Source organism: Hylobates moloch, unplaced genomic scaffold (assembly GCF_009828535.3).
Source record: "Hylobates moloch isolate HMO894 unplaced genomic scaffold, HMol_V3 SCAFFOLD_9, whole genome shotgun sequence".
NCBI classification, from domain to species: domain Eukaryota; kingdom Metazoa; phylum Chordata; class Mammalia; order Primates; family Hylobatidae; genus Hylobates; species Hylobates moloch.
In genome coordinates this window covers 77,342,214-77,354,888 of record NW_026652284.1, presented here as the reverse complement: position 1 = coordinate 77,354,888, position 12,675 = coordinate 77,342,214, and the positions used below count along the sequence as shown (strand labels likewise).

General features: G+C 37.2%; 1 protein-coding gene across 1 annotated transcript in view; it reads right to left on the bottom strand.

The window, feature by feature from the left end:
• Positions 1–8,058: 8,058 nt before the first annotated feature.
• CPQ (carboxypeptidase Q) overlaps positions 8,059–12,675 on the bottom strand; it is a 523,193-nt gene continuing 518,576 nt past the window's right edge. The window contains exon 8 of the mRNA XM_032760098.2: positions 8,059–8,757. Within this exon, the coding sequence (XP_032615989.1) occupies positions 8,594–8,757 (164 nt within the window). The 3' untranslated portion in view covers positions 8,059–8,593. The remainder of the gene's footprint in view (positions 8,758–12,675) is intronic.

Genomic DNA, 12,675 nt, shown 5'->3' with positions numbered 1-12,675 from the left:
ATGAATGAAATTGGCTTGTGATTTTTCCAAACTGTCCTTAATTAGATTTTGGTGTTAAGATTGTGCTAGTCTCATAAAATGAGCTTAGAATTAATTAGTCCCTCTTCTATACTGTAAAATAATTTTGTAAAATTGAAATTATTTAAAGTTTGGGAGAACTTACTTATAAAACTAAAGAATTTATGTGGTGGGGGGTACATTTTAAACTAGTGATTCAATTTAATGTTTCTAGAACTATTAAAATATTAAGTTTATTCATCAACTCATTTAAGTAATCACATTTTTTTCTAAAAATTGGTGCATTTATTCAAGGTTCCAAATTATTGACATAAAGCTTTTAATCAGTAATTTTCAGTATTTTCAAAGAGCCAAATCTTTGGCTTTGTTGATCCTTTCTACTGAAAGCTTGTGATCTATTTCACGCACTTCTACTCATATTTATTGTTTATGCCTTAATTCTTTATTTGGGTTTATTCTTCTATTTCTTAATTGGAGGAAAAAAAGGATATCAGAATAAACCCAAATAATTAGGGAATAAACAATAATCCCTAATTCTTTCTTTGGGTTTATTAGCTTATTTTAAAATTTTTATCATTTTGAACTGTAAGTTTGCCTCTAAGAAACTGCCTACCTGCATCCTACAGGTTTTGATATGAAAGTGTTGTCTGTGTGTGTGCTATTATTCAGTTGTACATATGTTTTAATTTTAATTATAATTCTTCTGTAACTCTGTATTAGTCTGTTCTCACACTGAAAATAAACACATACCCAAGATTGGGTAATTTATAAAATAAAGAGGTTTAATTGACTCACAGTTTCACATGGCTGGGGAGGCCTCACAATCATGGCTGAAGGTGAATAAGGAGCAAAGTCATGTCTTGCATGGCGGCAGGCAAGAGACCTTGTGTAAGAGAACTCCCCTTTATAAAACCATAAGATGAGACTTATTCACTATCATGAGAACAGCGTGGGAAAGACCTGCCCCCATGATTCAATTACCTCCCACTGGGTCCCTCCCATGGCACGTGGGAATTATGGAAGCTACAATTCAAGATGAGATTTGGGTGAGGACACAGCCAAACCATATCAGACTCATAAACTACTAAATAATTTCTTTATTTACTAAGTCATTTATTTATTTCAATGAGTCATATTTCTAATTTTCCAAACGTACATATGTTTTTAGTTGATTAGTGGCATTGTGGTCACAGAATATGATATCAAATTTGTTAAGCCTTTTTTTCTCATTCCATTTGGTGGGGGAGGTGGTTTTCTTGTTATACACTTTACCTCTCTTTTTTGTGGTTACCTTAGAAAATTTAACTTTTCTTTTTTCTTTTTTTTTTTGAGATGAAGTCTCCCACTGTCACCCAGGCTGGAGTGCAGTGGCACGATCTCAGCTCACTGCAACCTCTACCTCCTGGGTTCAAATGATTTGCATGCTTCAGCCTCCCAAGTAGCTGGGACTACAGGTGCACACCACCACGCCTGACTAATTTTTTTGTGTGTATTTTTAGTAGAGACAGGGTTTGGCCATGTTGGCCAGGCTGGTCTTAAAAACTCCTGACCTCAAGCCATCCACCCACCTCAGCCTCCTAAAGTACTGGGATTACAGGCATGAGCCAAGGCGCCTGGCCAGAAAATTTAACTTTCATATTTAACTTAGCAAAGCCTAAAGTTAGACAATATCTTTATCCTCTTCTAGAGCAATACAAGGGAACCCACAGAAAAAGGCTAACTGGAACCCACAAAAGGGGCCAACTAGGTCAGGAGAAGGAAGGGGATGTTGGTTGCACTTAGAATACTCACCAGACCAGTTTAAAGATGACGTCCAGAAACTATTTCTACATGACAGGCCTAGGCATGATGGGTCAACAGTGCCTCACTGGCAGGACAGCTGCAGAGGGACATCGGCAGAGACCCTCAGTTCTGGAGAAATAAGTGGCCGTCAGAGCTCACCTCCAGGTCAGTCGGACCTGTGGGGGACCAATGAACTACAAGCAGGCACCCACAAGGGCGGATCCCATATGAGCTCCTAAATTTATTCTTTCTGCCCACTGCACAGACAAAATCAATTGCCTGAGACCATGGCATTGCAGTAAAGAAAGAATTTAACTGACATGAGGCCAGCTATGCAGAAGAACTGGAGTTATCACTCAAATCAGTCTCCCTGAAGGGTCGGAGGTTAGGGTTTTTATGGACAGTTTTGTGGGCAGGGGACTAGGGAATTGGTGCAGCTGATTGGTTGGGAATGCCATCACAGGGGTGCTGGAAGATGGTCCTTGTGCAGTGAGGCCACCTGTGGGCAGAGCCACAGGACCAGCTGAGTCATGAGTCCAGGTGGGATCAGTCTGAAAAACATCTAAAGAAAACTCCCCAGTCTTAGGTTCTACAATAGTGATACCTGTAGAAGCAATTGGGGAAGTTATAAATCTTGGGACCTCTGGCCACATGACTCCTGCGCAGTAAGAAATTATAGAAACTATGCCTACATTTTAGCAGAACTTGGGCCTGTCCCATAATCCTAATCTTGTGGCCTTTCATTAGTCTTACAAAGGCACTTTCAGCCATTGAACAGGGAGAGGGTTAGTTTCAGGGAGGGATTGTTATCATTCTTGCTTCTGAGTTAAACTATAAACTAAATTCCTCTCAAAGTTATCTTGGCCTGTGTCCAGGAATGACCAAGGACAGCGTGGGGTTAGAAGTGAGATGGAGTCAACTAGGTCAGATTTTTCTTACTGTTATAATTTTGCAAAGGTGGTTTCACAAGGACCTTAGAACACTAATTCCAGTAACTTCACTTCTTATTCACATGCTATTCCAGTGAAATATATTCTTTCCATCTTGTTTTCTTTTCAAATAACACCTTATTATTGTGATTTTTATTTATTCCATGTTTGTTTAAAACGGTTATCACTTTCTTTGCTCTTAATTTCTGTCCAGCAGCCAGGGTTAGGTGGTCAGTCAGAACAATGAGCCAAACTGAAAGTAACAATCAAGCCTTAATCACTTACAGAGATAGTGTAAACAAGAGGCAAAAATAAGCACCAGCTTCCTAACGTTCCATTTCTTCCCCAGGGAATGGCAGTAGGCAAGGGTCAGATGAATCAGCTCAGACAGGGAAAATCATCTCACTACCAAAGAGCCCTAAACAAATGACTCCTGACATTTTCTGGTCCAGGGGACTGACAGAAGGGAGCGGGGGAAGTCTAGAACTAGAAAAGTACTGGGTCAGAGTGGATGAAAGTATCTTGGTCGTAAGATAAGGAGGCCTTGAATGGAGGTGTTTGGGTGAGGAATGGGTGGCTGCCCTAGGGGGCCTGAGTCCTTGACTGCAGCTCCTTCTGGAAAACTGTAACCCATTGGCAGAGCACTAAGTCAGCTGTGGGGAGGTGTATTAGTCTGTTTTCATGCTGCTATAAAGACATACCTGAGACTGGGTAATGTATAAGGAAAAAGAGGTTTAATAGACTCACAGTTTCACGTGGCTGGGGAGGCCTCACAATCACAGTAGAAGGTGAAAGGCATGTCTCACATGGTGGCAGACAAATGAGAGCTTGTGCAGGGAAGCTCCCCTTTATAAAACCATCAGATCTCATGAGACTTATTCACTATCATGAGAACAGCACAGGAAAGACCTGCCCCCATGACTCAGTTATCTCCCACCAGGTCCCTCCCACAACACATGGGAATTGAGGATGACATTTGGGTGGGGACACAATGAAACCACATCAAGAGGGCAGCTTTCTCCCAATAGGCCTGCCAGGCAAAGCCTTTGTAATGCCTAAAGTCAGGCCTGGAAGGTCACACACAGATTTTGATTTTGGCCTGGAGCCAATCTCCTCACTTCTTGTATATTAGTGTCCACTCTACAATCATTGAATTTATTTTGCCTAAAGGACACTTTTTCTAATTTCCTTTAGTGAAGACCTGCTGGTAGTAAACTCTCACTTTTTTTTTTTTTTTTTTTTGAGACAGAGTCTCACTCTGTTGCCCAGACGGGAGTGCAGTGGCATGATCTTGGCTCACTGCAACCTCTGCCTCCCAGGTTCAAGTGATTCTCCTGCCTCAGCCCCCCAGTAGCTGGGATTACAGGCATGTGCCACTATACCTGGCTAATTTTTGTATTTTTTTAGTAGAGATGGGGTTTTGCCATGTTGGCCTGGCTGGTCTCAAACTCCTGACCTCAGGTGATCCACCTGCCTCATCCTCCAAAGTGCTGGGATTACAGACATGAGTCACCATGCCTGGCCAACTCTTTCACTTTTTAATCTGAAAAACATCCTTACTTTGTCCTTGTTTTCAAAAGATATATTCCCTGAGCACAGAGTGGTTAGGTTGATAATTGTTGTCTGTCAGCATGTGGAAGATCTTCTGGCTTGCATTGTTGCTGTTAAGAAGTTAGCTAAAAGTCCAATTGTTGCTTTTTTCAGGATAGTCCATCTCTTCTTTCTTCAAAGAGCTTCTTTTGTCTCTTCTGGTGTAGTTTCTCTAAAATATATCTTTTTATTTATTCTGTTCGGGATTCACTGGGTTTCTTGATTTTGTGTATCTCATTATTTCTGGAAAATTTTGATTTATTATGTCTTCAGATAATTCTTTGTCCCATTTTCTTTTTTCTGAAACCCTGATTAAACACATTAGACAATATAACTCTGTCCTTCATATTTCTTAACCTTTCATTTATATTTTCCATTCTTTGTCTTTCTGTGCTAAATTCTCATAAATTTCATCACTATTGTCTGGCAGTTTATTAACTCTCTCATTAAATTGGTTAAATTTGTCCCCTAATTTTAAAATTTCACTGAGTATAATTTATATTCCCTAAAGTTCTATTTGGTTCTTTCTACAATATGCTTGGTCATTTTTTTCTTATGGTCCCATTTTCTCTATTCTACTTTCAAACTCTTCTTTGACTTCCTTGAAATAATGGACATAGCTTAAATAATTTTAACCTAAAAATTCCAATATCAGAGGACACTGTGGGTTAATTCTTTATCTTTTTTTGTTTGCTCTTGCTCAGAATGCTATGATTCTGTTTTTTCCCCCTTTTTGTTGAGTTAATATTTTCTGTAACTTTATAAGTGGGAATTTCTTCAGACCCTCTACTTAGCTTTTACTCAATCATGGTAACTTTCCTTGCAGACCTGAGGGTTATTTTTGTTCACCACTGTATTGAGGTATAATATTTTGGGGTCTAATTTTTGTTGGAGTTCTATAGTATCCTTAATGTGGCAGAATCTGGAATTTGTCTACAGTCTCCTGATCTCTGAATGGAATTTAAGTTTACCACATTCCTTAAACTTTCTCAAAGAGAAAGCTTGTTCAATGTTCTATGTATCTCCAAATGACCAACAAACTTATAAAAACATGCTCAACATCACTATTTCTCAAGAAAATGCAAATTGAAACCACAATGAGATACCACCTTACTCCAGTCAGAATGGCCATTATTATTATTTCTGAGACAGGGTCTTGCTGTCACCCAGGCTGGAGTGCAGTGGCATGATCACAGGTCACTGCAACCTTGACATCCTGGGCTCAAGAGATCCTCCCACCTCAGCTTCCCAAGTAGCTGGGACCACAGATGCATGCCACCATGCCTAGCTAATTTATTTTTATGTTTATGTTTTGTACAGAAAAGTTCTCACAATATTGTCCAGGCTGGTCTTGAACTCCTGAACTGAAGCAATCCTCCTGCCTTGCGTTCCAAAAGTTCTGGGATTACAGGCACGAGCCACCATGACTGGCCCCAGAATGCCCATTATTATAAAGTCAAAAAACAATAGATGTTGACTGGATGTGGTAAGAAGGGACTGCTTACACACTACTGGTGGGAATGTAAATTAGTACAACCTCTATGGAAAACAGTATAGAGATTTCCCAAAGAACCAAAAGTATATCTACCATTCTATCCAACAACCCCATTACTGGGCATCTACCCAAAGGAAAATAAGTCATTATATCAAAAGACACTGGCATGCATATGTTTATCGCAGCACAATTCACAGTTGAATAGGTATAGAACCAACCTAACTGCCCATCAACTGATAAGTGGATGAAGAAAATGTGGTACATATACACCACGGAACACTGCTGAGTAAGCTATAAACAAGAACGAAATGTTTTTTGCAGCAACTTGGATGGAGCTGGAGGCCATTATTCTAAGTGAAGTAACTCAGGAATGGAAAACTGAATACTGTCAGTTCTCACTTATAAGTGGGAGCTAAGCTGTGGGTATACAAAGGCATACAGAGTGCTACAATGGACATTGGAGACTCAGAAGCAGGGAGGGTGAGAGGGAGGTGAGGGATAAAAAAACTACATATTGGATACAATGCACACTAGTTGGGTGAGGGGTGCACTAAAATCTCAGGCTTTACCACTTTTACAATTCATCCGTGTAACAAAAACCATTTGTACCTTAAAAGCTATTGGAATTAAAAAATATATATATTTTTAAGGCTGAGCACAGTGGCTCATGCATGTAATCCCAGCACTTTGGGAGGCTGAGGCAGGCTGATCGCTTGAGTCCAGGAGTTCAAGACCAGCCTGGGCAATGTGGCGAAACCCCATCTCTAAAAACAAACAAACAAACAAAAAACACAAAAAAATTTAGCACCCTTTGGTCCCAGCTACTCAGGAGGCTGAAGTGGGAGGATCACCTGAGCCTGGGAGGTGGAGGTTGCAGTGAACCAAGATCGCACCACTGCACTCCAGCCTGGGCAACAGAGTTAGACCGTGTCTCAAAAAAAAAAAAAAAAAAAAATACACACACACGCACACATACACACATATGTATATATATATTTAGAAGTTTAAAAACCTTTTAAAAGCAAAAATATTCTAGGTACCTCTTGGTATATAGTCTTTCAATACTTAAGTCTTTTGTCTACTATTCTTGTTAATCAGTTCATTCATATATTTAATAAGATGTTTCTCAAATATTATCTAGCATTTTTAGTCATCTTCAGTGTAAGGGTCAGAGTACTGGTGTGCTACTTCATCAGAAATGAAAGATCCCACTCTGTCTTTCAATCATTTTATTATCTTAATACAATTGACGCTTTGTCCTCTCCTTCTGAAAATCCAATTATGCATATATTAGACAACTTGATATTGTATCACAATTCTTGGATGATTCACTCTGGTATTTTTTTTTTATTTACTCTTTCTTCTCTTTTTGGATAATTTCTATTTGTCTATATTCAAGTCCACTGATGCTCTCTGCAGCCTCGTCCAATTGGCTGAGTCTGACAAAAAAATTTTGTATCTTTGACATTGCATTTTTTAACATTTGTATTTGACTCCATTTTATGGTTTCCAACTCTGCTGAAATTCTCCTGTTCATGTGTGCAGTCCACTTTTCTTACTAGACCTTTTACATAATCATCATAGTTAGGTTAAACTCCTCAGATGGTTCAAACTTCTAGGTCATCTCTTAGTCTTGTTCTCCTAATTGCTTTATCTCTTGACAATAAATTTATTTTTTCTTGTTCTTTTTTTGGTGTGTCTTGTAATTTTTATTGAATATTGGATGTTGTGTGAGGAAGAATAGTAGAAATTGGCTCCAGAGAGGATGGGGATTACTGTTTTTGCTCTAGATGCCTCTGTAAATATTATTGAGCCTCTGTGAGCTCCAGCCACGTCATCAGCAAATTGTGAATAAGCCCCAACTTCATGGAAATGTTGTGTGAAATATACAAAACATAAATGCAAAATTGCATTATTATTTATCTAGTGACAGACCCTAGTACTTATCTTTAATTAGGCAATTGAATTATACATTCTTGATTTTTTTTCCCCAAATGATAATATCCTTTTTTCCTGTAAATTAAAACATTCTAAAGCTCATTTAAAAAATTCACATAATATAAAATATACAAATTAGAAAGTCAAATGCCTCCATATATTCAATTATGATCATACTAAAATTGAGCAATTCTTCTACTCCTTCAATAAATAATATAAACCATAATATTTTCTTTTTTTTTTTTTTTTGAGATGGAGTCTGGCTCTGTCACCCAGGCTGGAGTGCAGTGGTGCAATCTCGGCTCACTGCAAGCTCTGCCTCCCAGGTTCACGCCACTCTCCTGCCTCAGCCTCCCGAGTAGCTGGGACTACAGGCGCCCACCACCATGCCCGGCTAAGTTTTTGTATTTTTAGTAGAGACGGGATTTCACTGTGTTAGCCAGGATGGTCTCGATATCCTGACCTCATGATCCATCCGCCTCGGCCTCCCAAAGTACTGGGATAAACCATAATATTTTCATATTTAATGTTCATAAGTGAACACATGAAAATCAGAGATCTTCCAAAAATTTATTAAGTGTTTACTTTTAAAGTGGAAACAATGTTTTTAAGAGGTGATACAAAGAAATGCCCCCACTATGATCCCTACCATATGTTGATTCTATGTGGTGGCAGGGAGGGGAGAATGATTCCTTTTTTTAGAATCAGAGAATTTGGAAAGTATCAAGAAAGATAATAACAGAAAGCATGAAATAGAGTTGTGCTTTGAAGATGAATTAGATGAAATTGTTACGTGAAGAGGGGTTTTCCAAAGTTGCAGACCCAGGATTTCTTGCTGTTTCTAGGACCTAGGCAGCATTTCTTCCATGTCTGCAACAACATAAGATACAACAGCCCAAACAGCAGCAGCAACATTCATCTGCTTTGGATCCATGACAGTCATGGTGTCTCCATGGGAGTGATGGAAGAAGAAATACTTGTATAAGTCATCGAGTAGACTGGCTCCTGGGGATAAAAGAGGAAGAATTCTTAGTGGAGTATTTTGACAGACACTGCTGAATACACACCTCTCCCCCTTCACTTTTGCCTGCCCCTATTATACAGTCTGCAATAGCAAAATAATTACTTTTCCAGGCTCTCTTGCAGCAAGAAATGCCCATGTGTCACCATTCTGATGACTATGATGTGAGTAGCCGGCTGTGGGTGAGTTCTAGAAAAGCCTTTAACTTCATTGACAAAGAGTTGGGAAAATACCCCTAATGCTGCATTAAAGCCAGATGAGAACTTTGGAGCTGCATGGGGCAAAAAGCCCCTAAACTAAAAATGGCAGAGTGGAAGTAGCCTGCATTTAGAAAATATTGCTAACTCTCTCAACAAGCTCTGCACTGCCTTCTTCTGGATTTCCTGTGATATAAGGAAAAATAAACTTTTATTTGTATAAGTAACTGAGACAAATGCCTCATATTTATAAAAAGACAGTATCTTCTTTGTATCTGCAAGTTTGCAAATTATGTACCTTCCTGGATATAAAAGAAAATCAATACCCCTTTGTTCAAGTTTTCCTTCTCAAATCATCCATTTACTTCTTAGAGTCATAACATCCCCAGCAACCTCCAAGGGCACCAGCAGGAGTCTCTGCCCCACTTCAAAGCTTTCTTCTCATTCAAGTGTGAAGCTTTTTGCTAGTTTCAGTCATAGATCATAGCCTCAGAGAAACTTCACTGTCTCTTATTTATCCTTGAAAATCTACTAGACCCATCTTATGGATTCTAGTTGCAGTTCTTTAGCCTCTAGCTAGCTTGATTGATTGGTTGGTTGACTGTTTTATTGTGAAATATACCATACACACATAAGATTGTACAGAACATAAATGTATATTATAAAGGGTGAAAATAATAAGTACATATATGTCCATAATTTAATGCAAGAATGATACTACCAGTATCTTGGAGACCCATTTATGACACCCCTGCCCATTGCAGATCTTTTCCTCCCTCCAGAGGTACCCACTATCCTGTCTTGCCTCTTAATCACTCCTTGCTTTTCTACAGTTTTACCACTTCATACTTTACCACATATATGTATATGACTATATATAACAATTATACATGTACAGATATAGTTTAATATTGCCTACTTTTGAACCATATCCTCCAGATATATTTCTTCAGCTTGCTTTTTCCATTCAAACATATATCAGATTTATCTATGCTGTTGTGTATAGTTGTAGTATTTTCATGTTTTATTGCAGTAAATTACCTCTTTGTATTTATTTATCCATTTTACCAACAGTGGTCATTTAGGTGGTTTCCAGTTTTCTATTACGTGCTGCTACCAACACTCTCAAGGCTTTGAATGTAGGAGTGGTTTGCTGGGCTATAGAGTATGTGTGTGTTCAATTTTACCATGCAATTCCAAAATGTTTTCCTTTTCAATTTACACTTACACTGTTAGTATATGAGTCATTCTCTTGCTTCACGTAGTCTACAGCACTTGATACTGTCAAACTAATTTTTGTAAATTTGGTGAGTGTGAAATGCTAACATTTCATTTTCAGTTTTAAAAGTGAGACTAATTGTGAGATCAAGTATGTTTTTACATATGGATTTTTTGGTCATTTATGTGTGTTTTCTCTTTTGTGAAGTTCTTGTTCATGCATTTTGCCCATTTTTCAATGGATTTGTCTTTTTCTTATTGACTTGTAAGCATTCTTGGCATAATTTAGACACTACTCTTCTGTTAGTAAGTTTGTACATATCATTTCCCAGTTTGTGGCTTATTTCTTTACCCTGTTTAGTGTGTGTTTTGATGAATAAGTGTTTTTACTTTCAATGTAGTTGGATTTATGAATCTTTTCCTGTAAGATCCATACTGTTTATGTCTTAAGAAGTCCTTCCTTACCCTAATATTACAAAGATATTCTCTGAAATTCTATTCTAAATTTTAAAAATATTTTATTTTCATTTTTAAGTTCACCACCCATCCAGAATAGGAAATGATTTTTGTGTTGGGTGTGAGGTAGGATTCTATTTTCAGTTTTCCATTGTCTAGAAACATTTATTGATTAGTAGTACATCCTCTTTCCCCACTGATCTGCAGTACCGATTGTGCCATATTAAGTTTCCTTATATGTTTATTTTGGGGCTTTCTAATTGTTTCAGTGATCTATTTGTCTATCTCTGCAACAATGCCACACTATCTTAATTGCTATTACTTTAGAATCCTTGATATCTGTTAGGGCAAATTCCCTCACTTTCTCTTCCTTCTTCTTCAGGAGTGTTTTGATTATTCAGAAACATTTGCTCTTTCAGATAAATTTTAGAATCATTTAAATATACTCCAAAAGTATTTTTGGATTTTGATCAGAATTGTGGTAATATCTATTTTAAATTGGGGGGAACCTAACATCTTTTTATTAGAATATTGTGTTCTTATCTGTGAAAATAGTGTGTTTATATATGTTTCTATTTGTCTTCTTAACGTCTTTAAAGTTTTATAACAGTTTTACATAACTTTTGTTCGTTTTCTTTCTTTGATGGCTTATATATTTTGTTGCTATTGTAAATTTTCATTTTGAAAAACCTACATTTTCTGTTTGTGGCTCTCCAGTTTTAGTATCAAGGATGTATCTGATTCATAACATGGTTTTCCTTCTTTTTTTTATACATTCTGGGATAGTTTGTGTAAGATTAGAATTATTTATTTCCTGGTTATTTTGTAGAACTTTTAACAAAGCCATCAAAGTCTGATGCTTTCTTTATGATAACAGTTTTAACTAATGATTCAATTTCTTTCATAGTTATTGGGTTATTCAGGTTTTGTACTTATTCTTGAATTAACTAGGGAAATTACATTTGTCTAGGAATTTGTGATTTTTGCCTAAATGCTCAAAATAATTGGCATGAAGTTGTCAGTAATATCCTGTTTTTAATTTTAGGTGATGTCTGCAGCATCTATAGTGATGCCCTCTTTTTCACTCTTGATGTTGACTATCAATGTCTTCTCTTTTTCTTTTAATCTTGCTGGCAGTTTGTCAGTTTTATTAATAATTTGAAGAAAAAGAAAAGATGACGACTTTCATTTTTTGGATACTTTCTATTATTTAGTAGTTATTCTTCCATTGATTTCTGCTCCTAACTTTATATTATGCTTATATTATTTCACTCCTCCTTTCTTTGGATTTATTTGCTTTTCTTTTTCTAATTTTTGGAGTTAAACACTCTGTTTATTACTCTGCAGACGTACTTTGTCTCTAGCATAAGCAGTAAGGCTATAATCTTCCCTCAATACTGCTTTAGCTGTATCTCACCAGTTTCCATTAGTAGTTTCATGACAATTCAGTTCTAAATATTTATTAATTTCTGGTTTGATTTTTTTCCTTGACTCATGAGTTAGAATGCGTTTTTTAATTTTCAAAAGTATGAAGTTTTCTGAGTTATTTTTTTCATTATTGATTTCTAATTTAATTGTTAGAGAACGTTGGCTGTATGATACAGATTCTTTGAATTTTGTGATGTTTGCTCTATGGCCTAGTATGTGATGCATTTTTGTAAATGTTCCATGTGTATTTGAAGAGAACATGCTTTCAGTGCTCTGTGTAAGTCCATTAGATCAAGCTTCTTTTTTTCTTTTTTTTTAGTTCTATTTTTTATTTATTTACTTATTTTTTTATTTTTTTTTATTATACTTTAGGATTTAGGGTACATGTGCACAATGTGCAGGTTTGTTACATATGTATCCATGTGCCATGTTGATTTCCTGCACCCATTAACTCATCATTTAGCATTAGGTATATCTCCTAATGCTGTCCCTCCCCCATTCCCCCACCCCACAACAGTCCCCGGAGTGTGATGTTCCCCTTTCTGTGTCCATGAGTTCTCATTGTTCAATTCCCACCTATGAGTGAGAACATGCGGTGTTTGG